At 45.7% G+C, this 26049-nt stretch overlaps 1 protein-coding gene across 2 annotated transcripts in view; it reads right to left on the bottom strand.

Moving 5' to 3' along the window:
• The window catches only part of Ext2 (exostosin glycosyltransferase 2), a 145498-nt gene that overhangs the window by 28853 nt on the left and 90596 nt on the right, over positions 1-26049 (bottom strand). For both annotated transcript variants that reach the window (XM_015477806.2, XM_015477807.2), the window contains exons 9-10: positions 17887-18076; positions 9936-10102 (exon numbers count right to left, since the gene is read on the bottom strand). In XM_015477806.2, the coding sequence (XP_015333292.1) occupies positions 9936-10102; positions 17887-18076 (357 nt within the window). The remainder of the gene's footprint in view (positions 1-9935; positions 10103-17886; positions 18077-26049) is intronic.

The raw sequence follows: 26049 nt of genomic DNA, 5'->3' as shown, positions 1-26049 counted from the left end.
GCCTTGCTGGTTGCAGCCACATGGCCTCTCTCAGCCTGGCTCCGCCCATTGGCAGCAGCTTTCTTCAGCAGATGACGCACATCACTGATATCTCTTAATCTCGCAGGTCCCACTACAGTCTTGGCTTCCTTCTCACATCTCCGTGCATCATCCTCTCAGGACCTGCCCACAGGAACTCCAATCCTCTTACATTCTGCCCAGCCACCCAGACCTGCCTCTGAACTCTTGGTGGAAGTCTCTGTGAAGCCCTGACTCTAGCATCCAGCATTCCTGCAGAATCAGCACCACATGATGACGTCAAGGTCTATCACCAGCCTGAGCAGCAGTTGAGACCCCAGGGACCATGGCTAGAGTGGCCTCTGAGTGCTGGAAGAATAGCTTTCTAGTTACCCCTGTGGAAGAAGATGCACCCAAGGTCTCAAATGAACTTTCACATCTGCACCCTTGAGCCTGCCATGGGTGTGATCTTGCTGATTACTGAGATGCCCTCAAAGCATTTTCCCCTACTGTCTCTGTGCAAAGTACTTAGCTTCTCTTTAGCAGTAGTAATCTCTTCAGCAGCCACACTTTCCTTGTTCCCAAATTATGTGCACTTTTCTGACCAAACTGCAAGTTTCAAAAATGCTCTGCTTTATTTTTTTAATCCCAACTCTCAGAGTAAACCTTGGTAAATGCTGTCAGCAGTACCGCGCAACCACCTCAATGTTGTGCTCCCCTGAACTTCCTCCACAGATTAATTAGTTCACCACCTTTAAATGGACAAAATGGAAACAACTCCTTTACCAGAACGTAACATGAACAAAACGGAGACAACTTCTTTGTCAGAATGTAACACGAATGAGGCCTCAAATAGAGGCCTTATTCCCCACTGAAACCTCATGAGCACCGCCTTTACTCTCCACATTCCCATCAACATTCTGCTCCTCTGAGATCCCACTAGAATTGCCCATTAAAGTGGGGTCATTATTGTGCCTAACCTGACTGTGTGGTTTAGAAGCCTTTGGAACTGGTGTATGGGAAGATTTGGGAAAATAAAGGAAATGCAGGCTGGAGAAACCTCAGAATATTGGAATAATATTGGAATGATATTCTGAGGTTTCTCCAGCCTGCATCTCCAACATTTTCCCGAATCTTCCCATACACCAGTTAGTTCCAAAGGCTTCTAAACCACACAGTCAGGTTAGGCACAATAATGACCCCACTTCTGGTACCAATTTCTGTGTTAGATTTTTATTGCTGTCACCAAAATACCTGGAAACTACAGATTAAAGGAGCAAAAGTTCATTTCGGGCTCATGGTTTCAGAAGGTTTAAGTCTATGGTTGGCCTACTCTGTAGCTGCAGGTACAAGGTGTGATAGAACATTATGGCAGAAGGGCTTGAAGCTCATGGTGGCCAGAAAACAGAGTGAGGGAGGAGTCAGGGGAATAAGATATAACCCCCAAGGATATGTCCCCCTGGACTTAACTTTCTTCCGCCATGTCCCCTCTGCCTCCAGTCATCACCCAGTACAGTAGTCCTTTTGAATTATTAATTCAACAAATGGATCACTCCACTGAGTAGATCACTCCTAATCTAATCTTTTCCCCTCCTGCATTAACACAGGAGCTTTTGGGGATACCTCATATTTAAAGAGTGCAGAAGGATGGGTGAAGATGCTCAATAGTGGAAGAGGCAGACTGTGCTAGTTGTTAATCTGTTGTCCTGAAGCCCACCTCTCCTTCCCCTTTCTAAATTCTGCTTTGTGATGCTGAGGCTGAGACTGCACACATTACATTTTACCTTTACTAGGTGGTTTCCTGTTAGATTCTGTCATAGGAGGCAGTAGTGAGAGATAGGAAACTAGGGCAATAAACAGACCTTCTTTCTGTTTTTCTCACTTTTTCTCACAGTGTATCATTCACCCCGCAGCTGCAGGTGGTTCTGACCTCCCTCTCAACACTCCCAGAATCAACCTCTTCTTGCCCCCTCAAAAGTACTGGCAAGAGCCAGCCAGTGGCCCCCCTCAGGAGTCTAGATCTCAGCCCTGGACACACCTACTCCAAGCTTCTAGGTCCTAATGACCCAGCATCTCCTGTTCCTCCAGTCCTGTGGGCCACAGGTGTTTCTTGGAGTCATCAACTCTATATACTTTCATCTTTTTGTTCTTTTAGCTCTGACATCTGTGTATCAGAGAACTTCATATATTAAATTTATTCAGTTGAAACAGCTAATATGGATTCTGTTTTCCTGAAATACAGAATTCTTATTTGTGACTGTAAGAATCTGAAAGAAAGTGCTCAGATGTTTTTATCGTTACCAAGGAGAAATATTAACAAATGATTCTGAATGGCACAGAGGTAAGGACCAGAACAGTTTATATGAAGTCTTCTTAGGTGGCATGGCATAATGAGAACAGCAGGAAAGGAGTTCTGACCATACTAGTGCCACTCACTGAACGGGTGATATGTGTTTGACAAGTCACTTGTGAGCTCCAAGTAGCTTGTGGGTGGCCTTATCCCTAAGTAAAACTCAGCAAGCTAATCATCCCCATGTTTTTCTTCCTGCTGAACCTTTATACTTTCCTCAAGAAATCACCAGTAAAGCCATCTGGGCCTAGAATTTTCTTAGTGGAAAATTTCTAACAACCAAATTCTTTAACAAAAGATTACCCATATGTTCTGTTGAGTTTTGTGCAAATTGCAATTTACAAAGAAGTCTTCCAAAGCATATAAATGTTCATAGTACTGTTTTAATTCCTGTGAGACTGTAATGACAATACTCCTTTAATTCCTCTGTATTCCTCATAATGAGCACTTGGCTTATCTTTCTCTTTTTAAGCGTCCAGCCAGTTGATCCATTTTGTTCATCTTTTCCAAGAGCCAATCTGTGGACGTGTTAATCTTCTCTGTTGGTCTGTATTCTACTTCACTGATACTAGCACTTACCTTTATGATTTCTTTTCTTCTACTTGTTTTGAGTTTAGTTTATCATTTTTTTCCTTAGTTTCCTAAAGATAGAATGAACTTTTGGCCACTGATTATAGACCTTTGTTTTTTTTCTAACACAAATATTTAATGCTATAAATTTCTTTCCTGAGCACTGTTTCAGCTGCGTGGCACAGTTCTGGAACATAGTTTAGTTACCATGCTTATTTCACACAGTATAACCATCCTCTAGATTCATCCATGTTACTGCAATTGACAGATTTTTATTTATTAAGGCCCAATAGTACACCATTGTATATATATGTCCATTTTCTTTATTCATCAGTTGATAGACACTTTGGATGATGTCATATCTTGACTATTATAATGAATAATGTTGTCTTTCACTCTGCTCACTGACTCCTTTACTATAAAGAAGCTTTTTAATTTGATGCAATTCATCATCTATTTTTGCTTTTGTTACTCTTCATCTTCTTGAATTTTGAGAGCTCTTTATATATTTAAATACTTTTCTCAGTCTATGACTTGTTCTTTTATTTTCTTAGAAGTCTTTTTTCCAAGTGGTATTAATTTTTATTAAATTCAACTTAACCTTTTTTATGTCATAACTTGTCTCTGATTTAAGAATCACTGCGTAAGTACACTATAATTTTCTATTTTCTCCAATTAACTTATTAATTTATTTATTGTAGTACTGGAACCCAGGGGCATTCTACCATTGAGCTACATCCCAGTCCTTTTTTTTTTTTTTTTTTTTTTTGAGACAGGGACTCACTGACTTGTTCAAACTGGCCTTGAACTTGAGATCCTCCTGCCTCATCCCCTGCAAGTCCTTGGCATTACAGGTCTGTGCCACTGTGACAGGCTTCAATTAGTTTTATATTAGTTCTAGCATTTGGAACTAGGATCCAATATCTATTTTGTGTTAAATTTCTGCAATATGGTAAGAGGCAAGGGTCAAAAATTTTTGGGGGGGCGTGGTGGTGCTGGAGATGGAACCCAGGGCCTCACACACACTAGGCAAACATTCTATCACTGAGCTACATACACAGCTCTCAAATTTTTTTTAAACATATGACTGTTAAATTGTTGCAGCACCATTCATTCAATGAAAAGATTGTCTTCTCAACACTGAACTGAGTCGGCTTCTTCGCTGAACGTGAACTGATGGTGTGCGTGTGCGTGTGTGTGTATGTGTGTGTGTGTGGTCTATTTCTCTTTCACTGACCTGTGTCTGAAGTCACACGGACACCACAGTGTCTTGACCTCTGTAGCTTAGAGAAAGGCTTCACATTAGGCAGAAGTCCTGCAGCCTTGTCTTTTTCCTTTGCAGAGCTAGCTTGCCAATCTCACGACAGTAACCAAAGCTTTTCAAAGCTTTTGGGGGCTCTGGTGGGGACTGCTCTGAACCCTCAGAACGAGGTGTGAAGAGCTGCCTCTTGGTGACAGTAAGCCCAGGATCCCTGGCACAGCACGTCCTCCCATCGTGAGCCTGTTCTGCAGCTTCTTTCGGCACCATCTGAGTCTCACAAGACTTATCTGACATATGTCTTGTTAAAATTTTTAAGTATTTAATTTTTTTTCACTGCAAGACTGTGATTTTTTTCTGTTACAGACTTTTGGTAATATAGTTGACATATGATAAATGAACATTACAAGTGTATAATCTGATATTTTAACATGTCAGTAAAGCCATCACCCCAATTAAGAAAATTAACATATTTACTTCCTCTCTTCTTAGGCCCCTTTGTTATTTTTCCACCTATTCTTTACAGTCTGACCGTCTCCACCCTTTCTCTAGTCAACCACTTTCNATATATATATATATATATATATATATATGGAATCACCAAGTTCATTCTCTTTTTCATCTTGCTTCATTAACTCAGAATAATTATTTTGAAAAATATTCATGATGTGTGTATTAACAGCTCATTCTGATTTACTGCTGAGCTGTATTCTACTGCATGGATATCTGTATCACTATTTATTTACCCACTGAACTACTGACAGACACTGGGGATTTTCTTCTTCCAGTTTTTGGACATCACAAATAAAAGCTGCTATGAATATTAGTGTACAAGTATTTGTGTGTAGAGGTATGTTCTTCTTCCTCTAGGGAAAACCCCGTAGGAAGAATGGCTGGGTCAGATGGTAGATACTGCTATGCTCTAGATATGGTTTTTCCCAGAGGGTTCATGTGTGACAGGATGATCCTCAGTTTGGTGATGCAGAGCCTCTAACAGATGGGGCCCAGAGGAAGGTTTTCATGTCATTGTGAGTGCTACTGTTAGAAGGGTAATTAAGGTAGCTCTCATGGATCCCCTATGCTCTCCTGAGAATGAGCTATTATAAGAGAGAGGCTGACCCTTGAATTGCTCTCTGGCTTTCTATTTTGAGATGTGATCTTTCTTCCACATACTCTCCTGCCATTGTGACATCATCTGCCTTGAGGTTCTCGCCAGACAAGCCAATGTTGCTGCCTTGCCCTTGAGTCTCCTGAAACTATAAAATAAACATCTTTTTAAAAATAAAGGTGCCCAGCCTCAGGGATTTTTGTTATAGCAATAAAAATAGACTAATAAAGATATTTAAAATTTTAAACTTTAAGCTGTTTTACAAAATGGTTTTGTCTAGATTATGAATCACCATAAAGAAGAAGGTCATGCAGGTCATTTGTTTCACATCTTTTACATTCCTGCTGATAATGGGAGATTATTCATTCATCAAATATTACGGAGTAACTGTGGAATGCAAGGAACTGAGTCAGGCATGGAGGATACAGTCATGAACAAGACAACCATGGATCCTGTCCAATGGCACTTTCGCTCCAGAAGAAAAAGCAGACACTAAATAACATAGTTCACAATTAATGCTTTCCTTAGAAGGAGGTATAGAGTGCTAGGAACCTAATGTAGAGTGGGGACTCTGAAAGCATCTCTGGGATCAGAACCTCTAAACTGAGGGTGGAATAATGAGCAGAACTTAACACACACAATCCTAAGAGACTGCATCTATTTGGTAAGTGGCATAAAGGAGTGGTGTGGGTTCTAATGTAACTCCCCTAGGATGCAAATTGTTATTAAGTGATTGATTGATGGATTGATCTACTTACTCAGGGGAGCCTGCTCCCAATTCCTAGATGAAAATTAATCCCAAACTTTGGCAATAAAAAAGAGGACTTAGGAGTCTGTCATCTTATGAGAAGAACCCTCTTCTAAATAATGAAAATAGCAGTCTCTCTCATGAATCACAGCAGATTCATGAACAGAGTAACGAAAGTCAGAGCGTCAGGAAGGGAACGGTGGTGGCAGGCAGAAGGCAGCTGTCTGGCATGCCACCTTCTGTTCCCCAGGTACTTGTGGAGTGTTTTCCACATGGTAAGTAGGCCCTATGTCACCTTAACCGATGCACAGGATAACCTTGCAAGTAGCTGCTGTCACTGCCGTTTTATGTAAGAATAAACTAAAACACAGAGATTAAATAACTTGTCCATGGTCATAAACTTGGTCAAGGGGTATCCTAAGGTAGCCATAACATTACTTACTACACAGAAGTACTAGGATAATGACCCTAGAAAGCATCAATGGCAGGGGTGTCTGAAATCTGTTTGCCTTAACTTCAGAATCATTTAGTGATAGACAGCAACCTGCTGGGGACTCTAAGTGCTACCTTGGAGAACCAGTGGTCTCTGGCAGATGTTGTTCAGGGTAAACATTTGAAGACAGATAGCACAAACTCCAGTCAAACTTCAATTCAGATTGGTTTAAACTTTGATTTAAATTATAACTCTTCCACTTACTGGCTATAAAATTTCAGGCAAAATATCTAATATTTTTATTTTCTTTTGTTTTGTTTTGGTACTAGGGATTGAACCCAGGGGACTTTAGCACTAAGTTATATCCCCTGTCCTTTTTATTTCTTGAGATAGCATTTCACTACGTTGCTTGGGGCCTAAGTTGCTGAGGCTGGCCTTAAAACTTGTGATCCTCCTGTCTTAGCCTCCCGAGTTACTGGGATCACGGTGTACACCATTGTGCCCTTGTTTAGTCCGATCACAGAATGAGAAAAACACACCTTCTTTGTATTTTTCATTTGCAGAAAGAATGAAGGCAGTGTGGGTAAGTTAAGGACACTAAGTGATAGGAATACAGGAAGTCATGTATGCAGAAGGTAGCTATGAGAGTGCTCCTTCCCCAGCATCTGAAGAAGGCCCATGGAGGAGATGAGGCAGCTTCCTGATCTCACTCCTCTAGGATATGCTAACTCCTCAGAGGTGATGTGGAATCCATCCAGGCATCAGAGGACAGTGGTGAGACTCCTCTCATCCAACCCTTTCCTGCACGAACAAGCTCACGGTTGAAAAAGGTCCCAGGTGTCAATATTCCTGAGATCTCAAGGTTTCAACTCAAGGTTGAAAGAAACCTCAGGAATGCATTTCACCCATCTTTCTTTATTAGACTTCTTTAGACCAACTGGAAATACCAAATAGGCGGCACTCTGTCCATCTTGGCTACATCTTTTTGAACGTTCCTTTTCCACCTCACTTTTGCCACGAAAATAAACACAGGTACTGTCTGAAGCCATTACATGCAACAAAGAGAGAGAACACTGGCAGAAAAAATTAGTCTTTTTTCCCATGAGTTGACTAGAGAAAATAAGTAGGCAAGTTAATGGAAGAAAAAGTAGGCCCAAATCTCCATCATGTCAGATTAGGCCCCAACTTACTTTATAAGATTCCTGTAGTGCAAGAATTAAAACCAAGAATCAATAAATGGGATGGATTCAAACTACAAAGCTTCTTCTCAGCAAAAGAAACAATCAGTGAGGTGAATAGAGAGCCTACAGAATGGGAGCAAATCTTTACCACAAGCACATCAGATAGAGCACTAATCTCTAGGGTATATAAAGCATTCAAAAACCTTAACACCAAAAGAACAAATAACTCAATCAATAAATGGGCTAAGGAACTGAATAGACACTTCTCGGAAGATGGTATACAATCAATCAGCAAACATATGAAAAAATGTTCATCATCTCTAGCAATAAGAGAAATGCAAATCAAAACCACTCTAAGATTTCAACTCACTCCAGTCAGAATGGCAGCTATCAAGAGTACAAACAACAATAAGTGTTGGTGAGGATGTGGGAAAAAAGACACACTCATACATTGCTGGTGGGACTGCAAATTGGTGCAGCCAATCTGGAAAGCAGTATGGAGATTCCTTAGAAAACTTGGAATGGGACCACCATTTGACCCAGCTATCCCACTCCTTGCTTCATACCCATAGGATTTAAAAACAGCATACTTCAGGGATACAGCTACATCAATGTTTATAGCAGCACAATTCACAGTAGCTAAATTGTGGAACCAATCCAAATGCCCTTCAGTAATGAATATATAGGGAAACTTTGGTATATATACACAATGGAATATTACTCAGCATTAAAGAGAATAAAATCATGGCATTTGAAGGTAAATGGATGAAGTTGGAGAATATAATGCTAAATGAAGCAAGCCAATCCCAAAAAACCAAAGGCCAAATGTTTTCTTTGATATGAGGATGCTGACTCATAATGGCGATTGGGGGGGAGCATGGGAGGAATGGAGGAACTTTAGATAGAGCAAAGGGGAGGGAGGAAAAAGGAGGGGGGAAGGGGGTAGGAATGATGGTGGAATGAGTTAGATATCATTACCCTAAATACATGTATAAGACACGAATGGTGTGAAATTACTTTGTGTACAATGAGTGTCTTGAAAAATTGTGCTCTATACGTATAAAATGAAATGAATTGCATTCTGCCATCATGTATAACAAATCAGAATAAATTAAAAAAATGGAAACCACAGTACACCAATACTCTAGATGTAATGATGTACAGGTCATCTCCTATGAATGAAAATGAATCCAAAAAGATGTTTTAATGGCTATTCTACTCTTCACGCCTTTCCCTAGTCAATTCTGCAGTGCTCACAGTACTACACAACTATCTATTTTTTTTTTACACTCAAATGGTGCTATATTTAAAAAAAAAAATCTGGGAAAACTTAAGTTTTTAATTTTTGATTTTGGTGGTGGTGGGATTCCTTATTCTTGCTCATAAAACCCACCTTTGATTTAAAGATTTTAAAATAAATTTCTATATTAAACATATGTAGTAAATATGGCTTTGTGTAACACAATTTCATGAATCCTTGAGAACTCCAAATTCAACAAATCCTGAGTAAACTAAAGAAGATGGCTCCTCTCTCCCAAAGACAGGGTGATCCTGGAGGACAGATCTCAGCACTTTCCCCTGTGCCAGCTGGACCTCATTGATTTTACTCTCCACTGTGCTGGCGCTGACACTGCGGTGGCCCCTGCCGCGCAGGCCTCTGTCGCCGTCAGGCTGCACACATCCTCCCTGACAGGTCTCGTCAACTGGATTGCTTCTCGCCAGGCCTGGGCTCTGGCACTTTCCCCTGGGGAGACCTTTGCTGGTCTCCATACTTAACCCCTGAACCCAGCGTAATCCATCAGCCGCAGGAGTACGCAGGGATGGGGAGTGTTTCTCCCTGAAGACAGGCGGCCGGCCCCTCTACTGAGAGCTCAGAGCGCCAGCCACCAGCAGGGTCTGTTTTCTGTTTGTCAGCGTCATGGCGTCTCAGCTAACTGAGTTCGTTTTACTGTTGCGGTGCCCAGCTGCCCAGTCAAGGGAAATGCTGTTGGAGGAGACATCAATTAGGTGCTTGTTAAATGCTATGGACGCTCTTTGAAAATGTCCCCTGGGACTCTCCCTGGGAGTTCCCAATCAGAGGAGGGCCCAGTTGTCATTTTGGAATTGAGTTTTCCCTGAGGTTTTAAAGATCAGTTTCCTAATCCACATTCTCATGGCTGGTGTTTAAACTTCATTGGGAGATTTTAGAAATCATGACCCTGGAGAATGAAATATAATGCTTTTTTCTGGAAAGACAAGAAAACAGCTGTAAATAGAAAGCCTGTTCCCATCTTGTTTAAAAGCTGCTCACCTCATAACCAAACTGCAGCTCGTCAGAGGTCAGCATGATGATGTCGTCGTCGATGGCCAGCACAGCCTCGGTCTCGATCTCATCGTAAGGGAAGAAGCGGTTACTCAGCTTGTTCTCGGCGGTCCTCACGACTTTTAATGGAACCCGGATTTTCGGCCAGAGAGAATCTAGAAGAAAAATAAAACAAGGTCTTGACTATACTGTCTAGCCTTTAATGAGGAGATAAGGCGGCAAGGGCGTCAGCACTTGGAAGAAACTGCTGACATCTCTAGCCCCCCGCCATGAGCAAAGGCGCGAGGACTCGGGAGGGGGTGTCTCACACGTGTGTCCTTGTCATAGTGGGAAACAGACACACATGCACGTATTTCTACCCTCTCCGCATCCTTACAACACTACTAATTATAACACTGTCTTAACAAAGACAAGTTCATTGGCTCCGGCTCACAACTGAGAGGCAGAGAAGTGAAACGACTCGACCGAGGTCATGAAGACAGGAGGAGAGGGGCTCAGGACCTCGCTTTAGTATCAGAACTCCACCACCTCTGGCAAAGATTCTGCAACACACCTCCTTGTCCCCATGCCCTGCTCAGAACCTGCCTGAAGCTATGCCAGGAAGCCCAGTGCCTTCAGCTAGCACACTGGGCTCCCAGAACCCTCCAGGCTGGTCCCAGACCAGCTGGTCCCAGACCAGCCAGACCCTCCGGCCCAAGAGCACATAGCACTGGACCAAGGCCTAGCACTTCATTCCTTCCTCCCTGACTCACTAGGTTTGGTTTCTCATCACAACCAATTCACAGGGTAAATATCCAATTTCCAGGTCCAGCTATATGGGATTTTCTTGTATAATTAAGAAATACCAACCCATGTCTTGCCTCTCATTTTTTTCCCATTCTACTCTGAAATGACTGGAGCAATTCAATCATAGGTTTTTGCTTTTGAATGTGGCATTTAGCAGAACATGAAGTTAATCTTTCTCTGTTACAGTAGCAATGTCCACAGACCTTGGGTTCTTGGGGAGGCAGTTCATTGTTCACATAACATCTGTCAAGAACAAGAAGGCCTGGTGGTGCACTACTTTCAAAAAACGCATTATGCAATCAAGGGGAATATCTAATTTTTGTGGGTCATGAGGCCCCAAGATGCCTGTGTCCACTCCCAAGTCTCCACATTGAAGGAGACAGGGAAGGCCAGGGGAAGAGGCAGCCCAGCTGGCTGCAGGCAGAACCCTGACCTGTGAGCCCCATAGCACCACTGTCCAGGGCACTGCTGCGGCCCTGCTACGGTCCTGAGGGGGCTGTGAAGGGGCAGGCCCTGGGGTCAAGGAAGATCAGCTGAATTTCAAAAAAGCCTACAGCAAAGAACCTAAAAAAGTGGTCAATTCCAAAAAAGTGTGTTTGGGAAAGGGCTGAACCTGAGACCAAAGAAACAGGGCAATGGATTACTGCCACTTACTGTGACAGCAGCCACCTCTAGCTTCATTCCTGGCACATCATCAGTAAGTATCTCTGGGATAAATGAGAGACCCAGACTTGCGTTCTGCATCAATTATGCATCTCAAGCAAGTCCCTTCTTCTCATATAATTAAATAAGCAGAGATGGGGATCTTGATTACTTAAGTGATATGTGCCAGATCCTTTACTGTCATTCAACCCTCCTGACAATCCTAAGAGGCAGAAATTATTTATAATGTAGTATTTACATGACTCAGAGAGGTTAAGGAACTTGTCTGGCAATACACAGCTAATGAACAATGAGGCCAGCGCAGCTCCCTGCTTCCCCCGATCTGGAGCAGAACTCGGAAGGTCCAACCACCCTCACCAGCAGGCATCCTCCTTCCCTGCATCTCACTTCTTACCTCAGATAAATAAAATCCCCGACACACAGCTACTATTCCCAATCCTTTAAACCACGAGTTACACTCTCCAGCTGAAGGTGACAGCCCTACATTCTAGACCGATGGTTCTCAAAAGTTTTGATTTCAGAATTCCTTCATGTCCTTCAAAGTGACCGAGAAGCTCAAAGCACTTCACACGCAGGAGGAAGGGGCTTTTCTGCTGTACCTTTTCCACGTCTGAGCTGCCTTGGGTTGCTGAAATCATTTCAGTCCATCTGAAGACAGTTTGGGTGGGTTCTGGGCATCTCTGGGTGGGTTCCACTGCAACCCTTGCCAGTTTCCAGCAAGCCCTGTCCCACCCCAGGCCGCTGCCGTGGGGTTCCGTGGGAGTCTGAGCAGGGCTGGTTTCCTGCTTTCAGTCTTGGTCTGGGCACTGAGCAAGCTTCCCCAGGCACTGGGCCCCGCACTGCTCTTCCCAACACAGTGGAACCTCAGGCCCAGTGGGGGACTGGGCTCCCAGGGTCACGTCCTATAATCTTTTTTTTTTAAAATTTTTTATTTGTTCTAATTAGTTATACATGGCAGTAGACTGCGTTTTTACATACTGTCCACAAATGCAGCATAACTCCTCATTCCTCTGGCTGCCCCTGGTGTAGTCCCTCCAGTAGTGTAACCATATGTGTATGTAGCTTCCTATGATCTTTAAAGTTCTCTTTATCAGGTTAGTAGACAAATCCTGTTGTATGTTTATCACTATTCATATTAAAATTTTCCTATTCAAATCACCGTGTGGTTTCTGTCTTCTAATGGAACCTTGACTGTAGTGCAGATGAAAGGGAATTTTCCCCCATGGTCTCCACAGTTATGAACCCTAACTTTCACTAGGTGAGTTACGGGGCAAGAGTTTCCTGATGGTACAAACTGTCTTCAGATGGACTGAAATGACTTCAGTAACATAAGGCATCCTTTTGCCTGAAATGCGTGAACTTTGGTCAGATTTCTAGTTGACATCAGGTGAAGGACTAAAGAAAATAGCTCTGTGGGCCCAGGACTCCAGAGAACAGCAGCAAACGCAGCAAGAACACAGTCGTGCAACAGCCTAGGCCTCCCGTTGGCCAGCTGGACAACCCAGACAGGTCCACCACGTTGAGCTTGCTTCTTCGACTGTGGGGCAGGACTGGTGACCCCCTTTGTACGACCAACTGAGCGGGACCACAGGTGCTCAGCTGCATAGCTCCTGGCGCAAGGCAGACACCCACCCGAGGTCAGCTATGTTTCCCTTGAAAGTCTGTGTCTGCTGCCAGAACCAGAGGGTTTCTCGAGCCTCGTGCAGTGGTGGCCAAGCTCATGCTACCCATGTCCATGTTTAGATAAGCAGAACCCCTGCCCCAGAACTCAGAGCGTCTCATGTGCTCACAAAACTAAGTGACACGGAACCTCTGCCATGTCACTTCCCCAGGGTAACCAACAGCTCCTTTCCCCCATGGGTAGAGAACAGGTCTGCTGCTCTGGGGGAGCAGAAACAAGCCCCCATGCTGGACGGTGGGCTCTCGCCCAGGGCGTGGATGGCATATTGGCCCGATAGGCACTTCCACGCTCTCCAGCTACATGTATCCAAAGAATTACTTGAGACAACGTCCCCAGGGAGCTGACTTGCTCCTGTGAAGTCTTTGATGGGAAGTTTTAGAGAGTGATGAAAGCCAGGGGGATGATATGGGGCACAGATGGAAATGCAGAATGAATCACGGCTGTGTTAGAAACGTGACGACTCCTCCCTCGTAGGCTAGGTCTGCGGAGCGGACAGCTTCCACAGAAGGAGCCTCCATTTCAGTGGCCAAGTGTCCAAGGACCACCATCTAACAGATTCTAAAGGGAACTCCCAGCTTCCTGGACTCTTCCCTTTTTCAAATGAGCTCGACTTCCATGACAGGGAACTACAAGTCTCCCAGGCTTCAGTGTCCCCCTATGGAGGTCAGGGACAAGTGGGCAGCCATGCCTTTAATACTATGACCCTGACAGGAAATTTTAATTCTGGAAAGTTTACCTTTTTTTTTTTTTTTTTAAATTAGGACTGGGACTACAGAGGGTGAAGAGAATTGCAAGGCAGATTTGTGAAAAGGGAAGAGACTTCTCTCCCCATTAGTACTGAATAGATTGATCCTCTGTCTCTCTGTGAGCTCTAACAAGAAGCTAGTTCCTCTATATGATCCCAAATCAGAGAGGAGACAGACGAGAGCCAGGGTTTTCCTGCACTGAAATGGTCATCTAAAAGGATGCAGTGGGCTCAGCACAAAGGGCAGGAGCTTCCGACTGAGAGAGACCCGTGCTAACTTCTGTCTCTGCCCCTTGCTGCTTTTGATTCAGGCAGATCACTGACTGAGTTTCACTTTCTTATTTATATAAAATGGGGATAATGACAGCTTCCTCACAGGCTTGTCATAAGGACTGGAAGTAACAAAGTCCTCTCCACTCCTCATCCCAGCGTGGCCTCCTTCCTGGGTAGAGCAGCGTGCGCTGACCAGCCACAACACTGCTCCATCACCATCTGCAGAGGGGGAGGCTGGGAAGCCCTAGGAACTCCACTTCTCTGCTGATACCTTAAAGAGGTCCAGACAGGACACAGAAGGAAACAGTGTCAAGGCTGGAAATCCCCAGGCTCTGCTCTGTTGCAGAGCCTAGATGAGGGGCCTAACTCCTTCAAACTCTAAATGCAACAGCATGCCCCTGCATCTCATATCTCATCCTGTGGAACTACAGCAGGCAAAACTTTACAAGTGTCACCTTTTGTTCACATAAAGTAACTTAAAAAATGGTTCTTCAAAGGCACTGCTGAATTTCTGAAAGATAAACAGCTGAGACAGGTGACCTGTTAGTTTCACAGTATGAGCTTTGGCCCAGCTCATGGGAGAAAAAGAACTCCTTGTGTCAAGGACCCTTTTTTTTTTTTTTTTTTTACCAGGGATTGAACCTAGGGGTGCTTTAACCACTGAGCTATACCCCCAGCTCTTTTTATATTTTTATTTAGAGACAGGGTCTCCGTAAGTTGCTGAAGTGGCCTTGAACTTGCAATCCTCCTGCCCCAGCCTCCCCCGAAGCTGGGGTTACAGGTGTGTGCCATCACACCTGGCAGACACAGGTCTTTTTAAAAGTATATCAATTAACAATTTTCTCCATGTTGGATGCTGAGAGAGATGTGAAAGAGGAATTCTCTGTAACTTGAAAAAAGTACTGCAGTACATTCAGGTTGGCTGAAGATGACCCCAAGCCTATCCTGCCAATCCCTGTCATATACCCAAAGTAAAATATTAGATCATCTCCATACAAAACCCTTTAGCCTGCTTCAGAAGTCCCCAAGTTGCTCAGTGTAAAGTTGGTGCCCAGGACCCTGAATGCAGCTCAACGGAAGGTAGCTGCTGCTTTGGCTCCGGCTGCCCTGTTGGGTTGACCGTCCTGACAGCGCCCACGCTGCCCACTCAGGACTGTGAGGGTCACATCTGAAGCTGGGGGTCCCTTAATGTCAATTCAAACCTATACCTGGATTAATGCAGACTATAGGCTGAGTTCCCCTTTCTGAAGTGCGCAGGGCTACCGCTTCCTCCGGACAAAGGCTGGGCCCAGGCAGACGAACTCGACCTTCACCAGGCAACTGAGGAGCCGGCAGGGCAAAGCAGGGGCTCAAAACTGCTGCGATGAAAGCTCACAGAGTTCTGTGCCTGCTCCTCAGTGTCCACTTAGACCTCAAACCTAGCCATTTAGCGTCGACTGTGACCAGAAGAGACAGGCACTTGGTTGGATCCAGGAAAAAAAGTGGGAGGGCGCAGACTGCCGCCTGCACCAGCCCTCCCAGCAGCAGACGCGTGAACCACAATATTTATTTTAGTGAATGTAGAGAAAGTGAAAAACATCACTTTCACCTCTAAAATTTCAAAGCCTTTTTTTTTCTTTATATACACGTCACTAATGCTACACTTGGAACATCAGATGCGTTTGCTGGCAGGAGGACCAGAGCTGACAGCCCCTTGACCAACTGAACACGCCCACAGAAGATCAGCGTGGTTCGTGTTCCCCCAACAGCTGCACTGCGAGAGCCAGAGCCCCGACCCGAAAACCACCGTCAGAAGAAAGCCAGTCCATCCACACGTGTCAAAATGAGGGCCTCATCAGTTAAGGGTTCTCTTTCCTCCCCAGAGCCAAAATATTTTTAAAATAAACTAAACTCTGGGTCATAAAATTAACCACTACGCTTTAGTAGGGTCTACCAAAAATTAAAACTGAATACCCAGCTCCAAAGCTGGCCCACACTCTGCCTTTAGCCATGCCAGCGCACAAGCCTGGGCTGAGACATAAGAAAAAGATTCTTCCTTTCCCACACCTGCCCCAAAGAGTGACTCCAACTCACAATGCTGAGTTCACTTTATGCCCAAAGTGGCTGATAAGCAGGGGTATAAGAAGGCTCCTTGGCATTTTTTTAGTTTTGTTTTATTTCTGATTGGCGAGTGATAACTGCACGTGTTATAGAGCACGCGGTGGTGTTTGAGAACACACAGGTGTTCTGGAATGGGCCGTCACCAGTGTGTCCCTGGCCTCTGCTCCAGATCCTGCCGCTCCACCTTCCCTGCAGGAGGGCTGTGGGCTAAGCTAGAGGTGCAAATGCATGAGAATGAACACAGTGACAGGGACATTCCCTCCACAGTGCACAGGACCCATCAAGGGCCCGACAAGCAAAGCAGAGGTCCGACCCACCTCCCTGGGAAAGGCCGCCTGTGCAGGGCCCTGCCCGCCACACAGATCCTCTGGGGCTCCTCGATTTCTGCCCCGCTGGCTCTTCCTCCCTCCTTAGGTGACGCCAGCGCCTTCCTTTCCACCTATCCCTTTCCTTCTCCTTTATTAGAAGCCAAACACAGCAAAACCCAGAAAACTGACCATGCTGCAGTGAGGCGGCAAAGAAAAAACCCCGGACCAGAAAGCTGGTCAGCAATAATAGTAATGATAAAAGCAGCTATGCTTCAGGTACATTATAGGACTCTCGTCAGAATAGGCATTTGATTCACTCATCCTGGCACTCTGTGAACCTAAAGAGAGCAGATGATTCTTTCAGAAAACAAAAATCTCATGAAGTACAATTTTTCAAACATCTCAGGACACACTAAAGAATTTTATTGAGCAAATTCTGATTTGCCTAACAGAGACAGAAATATGGTCTCATTCCGGCCCAGACTACAGATCTACTACTGGAAGTTTCTAGGGTCAACTCTCCTGACTTCAGTATAACCAATTAAAAGGACTAGCCATAAAAAGCACAGATACTACTGTCAGGCAATAAACTAGACCTTATCGGTGACAGTGGTGCACATTACAAACTTCAAACTCATTCCTTGCTCTAATCCATCAGAAACTTCCTGGCTTTAATAGGCTATAAATGGCAGGAGCTTTGAAGTCCCTGGGATTAGGATCAGTAATAGACAGACTGAATGAGAAACCAAATGCAGGTGGAACGTACTCTATGCGTCCCGAATTAAAAACAAATCCAATTAATCAAACAGTCTGCGATCCTAGCTGCCAGCCAACAGATTACACGGGTGGCCAAGGCGAGGGCCAGAGTGACTAAGGAGGACCCGGTGGCAGCGTGCAGTTGGAGCTCCCTTGAGGAGCTGAGTCCCGGCCTCCACGGCCTGCCCGCCTTCCCTGTGGAAGGGAGGCCATCCTCCTCAGTGGGTTTTGAAGGACAGCACAGCATCAGAGCTGAGATAAGGAAGGAGAAGACCGATGCCTCTTAAACTGAGTTTCCAGGTAAACAAATCAGCTGGGATGGCCGGGGGCTGAGATCTGTTTCCCAGGGCTGGTCGCCTTTGATCCTATCGCCCCTCAGCCCTCAAACACGTGTGGCTACAGAGTGTGCCAGGGCTTGGAGTTAAATAGGCCACCTTAGAAAGGAACCAGATGACGGGGAAGAGAGAAGCGGGGTCATGCTGCCTCACAGATGACACTGTTATTGGCAAAGGGAGAGATTCATTTCAAACTAACTGGCATCACTTGGCCATCCACAGTCCATTCAGCAGAGAGTTGGCCAACGCACGAGGCAGGGCTTCCTAAATGCATCTTCCTCACTCTTCTTACCTTCTGGAGGGTTTTTATTCTGATTGTTCCAGACGACCAGCAGCTTGGACAGACTGGGCACCTTGGATACCTCAGTGATGACGCGGAAGAGGCTCTCGACCCGGTCGTAGGTGAGGACAATGGCGGTGAACCCCTGCGACTGCGGCGGGATCAGCGGGAGGAAGAGCGGGTTGCTCACACTGCCCCACTTCTGCAAAAGGACAGGTCAGAAGGTTAGGGAAGGCGCTGCAGCAGGAGGCTGACCCCAGCCACCGGCAAACCCAGCCGTGCAGCTGACTGCTTTCACCACCACCATGGCAAGAGCCGCGTGGCCATTCAGTGTCCCCCCCCCCCCGGCCCCCACAGCCTACGTGGAGTCCCCTGGATTAACCTGGGCTCTAGACCAGCGAAAAGGGAGCGGAGAAGAGACTGAGTTAGACAGGACAGGTCACAACACACACCTGCCTCCTTCCGCCCCAAATCAGCAGCATGGCAGCTGATGCACACAGAGGGCTGGAGAAGGGGCCAAGGGCCGGAGGGGACCTGGGAAGGGGTGCCCTGGGAGGCTCAGGAGGTAAGCTCGCCAGGTCGCCCGGTGCCTCGTGAGTTGGAGGAGTGGCAGGGTGACGGCAGGACTGCTCAGAAATCTCTACCAGAAGCAGCTGGAGACCCAGAACCACAAGCCTGCCCTTACCAGAGTGTCACTCTTTGCCACAGCCCAGCTATGTTCCCTGAGGAGACTGACGCTCCAGACTTGGAACACAGGCACAGCTGAGGAACACACAGGTCACAGCCCACCCGCTGAGTGGGGAGCCTGCAGCCTTCCTCCCCTTCAGTTCCCAAGCCCTGAAGCCATGCAGCCAGCCTGGCACACCGTCTGCCGGCGACACCCTCCAGCCATGAGTGGGCCACACGGAGTACTCCTCTCAGCTTTTAGTGTCCCCCTCTTCATCATGAACAGATTCTAGCATCACAGATATCTCAAGAGCATCTTTGGTGGGAGTGACAGAAACCAAAGGAGCAAAGAAAAAAGGCACTCAGAGCAAACAGACCCCGAGGCGCATAAGGAAATTAAAATCAACCAACAGCAAGTTATATCTTTGGGGAGATAAATATTTTTTTTAATCTATGAGAAAGAATAAATTGCTATTTTTATTTTAAAGGATCTAGCAAAGACGGAAAGAACTCTTGGACATGAAAAACACGATAGTTTAAAGTTTCTTTAAATGGGCAGGATTCTGAGATGAAGACAATTTACTGCATTCCAGAGACCAAGAAGACAGCTGAGGAATAGGAGAGAGCAGGGGAGAAAATCCAGGAGGCCCAGCATCCACTTAACAGGAGACTCCAGGAAAAGAACACACTGGGGAGGGAGGAAACAGCTCTACCAAAGAAACGGAGTCGCGTCAGTGTGCAAGACGGAAGAGGCGAGGAGACTTCAGACAGCAGAGAGCACAGTGGGGCCAACAAAAGGGACAGAGGCAGACACAGCACCCAGAACTATCACCACCTCAGGGCACCTCAGGGCACGCACTGCTGCACAGGGGACTGAGGCGCTGCTCACAGTGCGTGGCTCTTGGTGGCGGGCATGAGTTCACCGAACAATTCTCAAACTTCTAAGTCTGAAATTTGTTCAAAATAAAATTTAAAAAGGAATGAAAGATCCAATCTCTCTCCTACCAATAAAACATTAAATTATCTAAACATAGCAATGTAAGCAAAAAAAAAAAAAAACCAAAAAACCTTTGTACTGATACTAAACAGGGAAAGCTTATTAAAATGTTCTTATACTTTTTGACAGCTTTATTGGGATATAGTTCATAAACTATATAATCCACCTATTTAAAGACTATAAGGGTTTTGGCCTATTGTTTTTTTGAAACTGTTAATACACACAATTTGATTTTCCATTTTAAACATTTGTAAGTATATAACGCAATGGCACTGATTATGCTCATGATCAGGTTAGCATGTTTAAAGCTCAGGACCAACTCCCTCTCCACCAGGAGAGCAGAAAGGTGCTCCCCGTCATTCTTACACTTCCTTGAAGCCTTCTACACTCTGGATTCCCAAGGTCCCCTATCCATGCATCCATACCACGAACGGACACCCATCCCCAGTCTCTGACTACAGCTGCTTGCCAGACGGAGCAGCGCGGGGCAGGAGATGTACACAAGCACATGGGCAGCACATGGGAGGGACTGCAGGAGACGGGAGGGGATTCCTGGAGTCCTGATGTAATCAGCACATTAAGGCTGAAGTGCCCACAGGATGCCATAATTGGCTCTCACAACCAAGAGACCCAATAGAAAGGTTATCTCCCCAGTGCAACCTTGTTCCCATGATGTTACGCACTGGTAATGTCTCAGGAAGACCCTAGATTTTTGTATTTATGCCCTAGCATCTGACTACATTTCTAGGAACCCTTTTCAGTTTTCTACCTGAGTCTTATTCTTCATATCTTCCCAACTTTTATGGAAACTGAATTCAGTAAGTAGCTCCACATTTAGGCTGCAATTAATTCCCAAAGGATGGTTCATGTCTACCTGCCATTACCATCCTCAACCCACCCCTGGCCTTCCAGATATGATACTCCCTGCTCTACACTTGATGGATACCATTTTAAACGGAAAAGAGACTAAAAGGATTTTTAAAGATGTGCATAAGATAATCTAATGTGTGATACTGAAACAGTCAAGATTTACTGAGCATTTACTAAGTGTGAGGCACTATGCTTGACACGTATTAGCTCAACTAAGACCCACAACAAGGCTCAAGACAGTTATGGTGGTAGCTTCCTTTTACAGGTGATGGAACTGTAGGAGTAAGAATAGTGGAGAGTAGTCAAGGCTGTGTGACCTGGAAGTCATGGAACGAGGACAACAGCCCAAGCCACATGACTCCAAAACACCAGCTGGGTGGCCCTCCCTGCACTCCCCACCCGTACTCCTTTACCAACCCGCAGAATACAGAGATCGCGCTGCTACTGCACAGACTTCAGAAAGGGAAGTGTGGGGAACGCCAGCTCCACCTCTCCTAGCTCCTCTCTGGACAAAACTCCTGAAAATTCTGAATCCTGTTATCAAATGGACCAACAAGCAAGAACCCACCCAAATACTACTTCCGAGAGTACATAAACACTCCAAATACATGACACTCTGACAAAGCGAGCACATACATTTAGAAAGGTAAATACACCACTGACACAGAGGGAAAAACTATTACAGCTCCAACAAAATGCCGTCTGTTCTAGGGTAGAAGGGAGGAGAAACCAACACACCTAAATACCATCGTGACACTTAGAGAAAAGAAAGTTCCCTGAGGGGGCGGAGTTTGGTTTCTGAAAAGGAATGCCCCAGAATAGAAACCGAGGAGTCCCTGGAAAGACATCCCAGTTCTGCCCAGTGCCTCCAGAAGACAATGGGTCTGGTCTCGTGGTGAACCTGCCGGCTCCATTTGGGAAGTAGGTTGTTAGGGAAGGGAGAGGACAGGAAGGGATGCTGGGCAGGGAAGTGGACAGTGGCTTTTCCTGGTGTCTAACTTTTCCACACCACCCACCTGCCCCCCAGGTAGGGCTTGAGAACTGGAGAAGGCAGCACGCCAGGGAGATAGCACAGGGGCATGATAGCACTGACATCTCGCCCACGATGTCCCATGAACACAGAATGACATGGACGTGGGGGGGGGCAGGCAGCAGAGGAGCCACGGTGCAGGTATTCGCTAAGAGCTGCCTGGTGCTCAGCTGGGGGACACATGGCCAGCACAAATGCAAACAGCTCCAAAGGGACCCTTTGTGTCTGGGGCAACGGGAAATCAGTGGTCCCAGTCAGGTTCTTCCGCTCACCAGCCATGACCCAGCAAAGCGCATGGCTCTCCTGTGCCTCAGATTTTCTGCCTATAAAACTCTACCACCACCACCACCACCTCCTAGGCAAGACGACGCAGTACACATAACACACCCCACACATACAACAGCGGAAAAACAGCAGCCAGCGCTGATCACACGTGAGTAACCCTCTCTCCGGGCTTTGCTCTCTGCATGTCTCACCTAAGCCACCTGAGAGCCCTTCAGCACCAGAGTTCTAGAGGAAATCATTCCTCCTCGGTTGTTACTTCACATGCTTTAAAGGCCTGCTTTATCTAGATTCTACCTCTACTTATTCCTCTCAAATATAGTCTTTATTTCCAGCACTTTCTCTTTTTCTCTACTCTTTGTTTCAGCTATTATGAAAGCAAGAGCCATAACACACAGTACTGAGCACAATACCTACCGCTACTCAAAAATTTGCTGAAAAAAAATTAGTGGGTCCCAGAGGGTCCAGGTTATGTTCTGTCTGCTCCTTAAGTATATATAGGATCAGGGGCCCACACTCAAATGAGGGATGCTTTGAAATGTTTCCCAACTTGGTTCATTTTATTGCATTTACCAAGAAGCTGAAGCATAGAATTTTTTAAAAAATTATTTATTTTTAGTTGTAGTTGGACACAATTACTTTATTTTATTTATTTTTATGCAATGCTGAGAATCAAAATCAGGGCCTCACACATGCTAGGCGAGTGTTCTACTGCTGAGCCACAACCCCAGCCCCTGAAGTATGGAATTTTATAGGGATGTTTGATGAGGGCTTTCACCTGGGCCTTTCTTTCCATTTACTCTTTTTGTGAAGTTACTTCTGTGAGCAGCATCAGTACCTTAACTGTAAAACGGGACCACAGTACCCACATCCCTAAGTAACGATGACTAAATGAGACTACGCACCCAAACACCTAGCAAAGAGCTCAGCACAGAGGCCGTGAGTACAGCTGAAACCAAACCCAACCCTCTCCCTTCTCAGCGCAACGTGGGCTCCTCGTGCCTGCCTGTCTGCTAGCACACGGGCATCAGCACTCCCCACGTTCATTCATTTAGTCGCCTCTTCCTGACTGTAGGGTTTACGGGGGATGGCGTTAAAATGAAAAGATGAACTAATTTCTTCCTCTCAAAATACTCATATTCAGGTGGGGAAGACAGACAGGTGAAAAGGCAAATCACAGTGCAGAATTCTAAGCAGAACAGCAAGGTACGGGGCATCCCCAGATGGAAGCACAGAGGCCCGTACAACCTCCAGCTATCGCGGGAGACAGGCAGCCCTGAGCGTCTGCAGGAGCAGCAGGAGCAGACGGGCCCAAGATGCTGGCGCACTGAACAGGGTGCTCAAAGAGACACGCAGGAAGCCACAGGTCCAACAGGGTCAGTCCCAACGAGCAGGGGAGCAGAGACAAGGGGACTCAGGCAGCTGAAGACATACCATGAGGAGCCCTGTGTGGCAGAAACTTTTAAAAAGTTACACAATTAGCTTTATTCTTTCTTTTGAAACTTTTCTAAGTATTATTTTACTGATAAATTAGCACAGCTACCTTTATGTTCTAATTCAAAAGATCGTAAGTAGGAAATGCCGATCCATGATGAGGCTTCGGTGCCTCATCATGGTGCTTGCTTTTCCCCTCCTCAGACATAATCCCATTTGCCCTAGGAACTCAGTGGAGAAAGGCTGCTTTAATTGGGGTGCACGCCTTCACAGAGGCTCCGCTCCACTGGGGAAGGTCAACAAACCAACCCCCAGAGAAAAATCCTACTGGAGAGGGACATTTAAAAAACGACATTTAGTCACCTCCAAAATACCCTTCAGAACTGACCCCCTGCTGGCTGGCCACAGAGAGTGTCTACAGTCTGGGACCTCTTGACCCCACTTTCTGCAGGAAACCAGGCAAATTTAAACCTCTGTAATTTACTCAAGACTCTGACTTCTGCCAGGGAAAAGGCAAACAATGCTGGCAATTAACTGATGCCTGATTAAACCTCCACTGTGGCCAGAGGGGCACGGAAACAGGCACCTGGCAACAGAGGCCTGGGAAGAGGCAAGGCCCGGCCACCAGAGCAGCATCTCGGAGTCCTGCTTCAATGCAATTTCCACACAGACTCCAGGGAGCTGCTCAAGGATGGAAGGAGAAAACTGAAGCAGTGGTTGTGTTACGTGACCGTGCGCGGGCCTCTGCCTTGCTCATCTTTGGCCCACTTCTCAGGCAGACAATGCATATTAATTATAGAAGCCCCAATAAGAAATCCTGCATTGCTAAATTGCAGTCACATCAAAGTAACCCTAACAGCCTCAACAAGGATCAGGCCACAAGGCCACAGTCGGGAAGTTCTTTCCTTCACTTTCTGGAAAGCTCTGGTGCTTTCCAAACCAGCAAGAGGGAGTTGGTGGCTCAGGTTTCAGGATGTCTTGAAAGAAAGTCCTTAGGAGACTAAGCTTAGAAGTCAATCCTCAGGAGAAGAGTTTCCCCTTCAGAAAGAGACCCAAACTCTGGGCAATCAGCTGCACCTCCAGCAATCCGACCCAGAAGCAGCTCTCGGCCCCACTTCGGTCTTGTTTCACCTTCTCACAGCTGAATGGTCCCAGCAGCCCTACATGAGCATCCTGGCTACAGAAAACAGGAAGCACAGTGCACAGGAATGGCTTGTGCTGGCTTCTGAATCTCTTGCTAGAGCTAGGTGCGGACTGTAGAGTCACGAGTGAGGACAACTACCTGTCCTGCCTAGGACAGATGCGCTCAGCCAACCCCAGCCAAGCTCCAGCACAGGAGGCACCAAGTAAAACACAGGTGGTTCAGCATCTCACTACCACTGGTCACTGTTGGTGGGGGGTGGTTGGTTGTACACAGCTTCCTGTGAAACTAGCAGCTTTCGGCAGACATCTGAGTCAACCCATATTTGATTTGAATGGAGGTATTTTGCCTGAAAGAATGAGAAGTCAGAGAAGAAAGGGAGAGAGAGAGAAGGGGCCTGTTGCACAGAAGCTTTGAGCCTGGTAATGAGCAGCCTTACCTATTCCTACCTTGATAGAAAGGGCACTTTTCTTGGCTGTTTTGAAGTTACCAACCCTTACCTCAATGTGGTTTCAATTATGAATTACCAGACTAAAAGGGGAAAAAGCTTTGATTTATTCTTTTTTGCTCCAATTATGCATGATGTGTTTCCACTGAAGACTTTGAAAAGTATTTCATCATGCCTCTCATCCTGAAGTGGTCAAAGGGCAAAACCAAAAGGAGTTAACCCCTTCGTTTCTCCTCTAAGTTCAAAGAGACTTCCCATCAGTGGATATACCCAAGGCCTCTGAAGCAAACAGCAACGAGGGGGTTAATCACCAGCACGGTATCACTGACGCTTAAGGGTGGTGTCCCTTGTCCAAGTGGTGAGATGATATTTATGTTAATGGCTACTGGGAGATTTGAAAGGGGCAATCAGTAATGTGGCCGGTGCTGACTTAACCATTAAGCCTCCACAGCCCCAATTACCCATGGGACTCTCTCGGGTGTGGGCTGAATGGGGAAACCAGAGAGTCAGAGACCTCAGGCTGTCTTCAACAAGAATCTCTTAGCTCAAGAGAAAAGATCAAGAGTGAGGTCTTCCTGCTGCCTCATGTCTTTAATTCAGTTCACTCCCCAACAATAATGGTTGTTCTGAAAAATAGGAATCATACTAAATCATACCAAACTCCCAGCTTACACACGAAAAAGACACATGGAAGATGAAGAAAAGCAAAGGCTAGGAGTCCTCTTAGGTTTCAGACAACCAAGAAAGACAGCAGGTCATCAACTCTCAATTTCTGCAACCTGTTTACAGTTAGCTGTTCACAAATGAGCTCTCTATGAGGTGCGGTGGACATTTGGGTGCACTGGAGTGACAGGCATTGACTCTGATATGCAAAGATACTAAACCATAAAGATGGACTTTGGGGTCATCAGAGTGGGTCAAATGTCCCTACTCTCATCCCTTTTCCTTCACATGCTCTTAAGCTCCGTGTGTCCACTGTTGTGCTGCAGTTCACCATGGCCACCGGGCTGTGCCTTCACTTTGCTTATTCTGCTGAGTTTGTTGATCTTCCCGGGTCCATGGCTTGGTGTTACTAACAATTCTAAAAAATTCTCAGCTATTCTTCTTTCAGAAATGCTTCTTCCTCTTCTTTTCCTTCTGTAACTCTGATTAGACAATGTGGGACCTTATCCCTCTGACCTCCAGGTCACTTTCCTTCTCCACATTTTCCATCTATTATTTCTTTTTTCTAATAACTGAATCGAATATCTAACAACTGGAGGCCCTTCCAGGCCTGTGTCTCCAGTGGTTCTCACGTAGGATGTTGC

Source organism: Marmota marmota, unplaced genomic scaffold (assembly GCF_001458135.2).
Source record: "Marmota marmota marmota unplaced genomic scaffold, marMar, whole genome shotgun sequence".
In the NCBI taxonomy this organism is placed as follows: Eukaryota; Metazoa; Chordata; class Mammalia; order Rodentia; family Sciuridae; genus Marmota; species Marmota marmota.
Note: the sequence above shows the minus strand (reverse complement) of the source record. Positions and strands in the feature narration are given on the sequence as shown.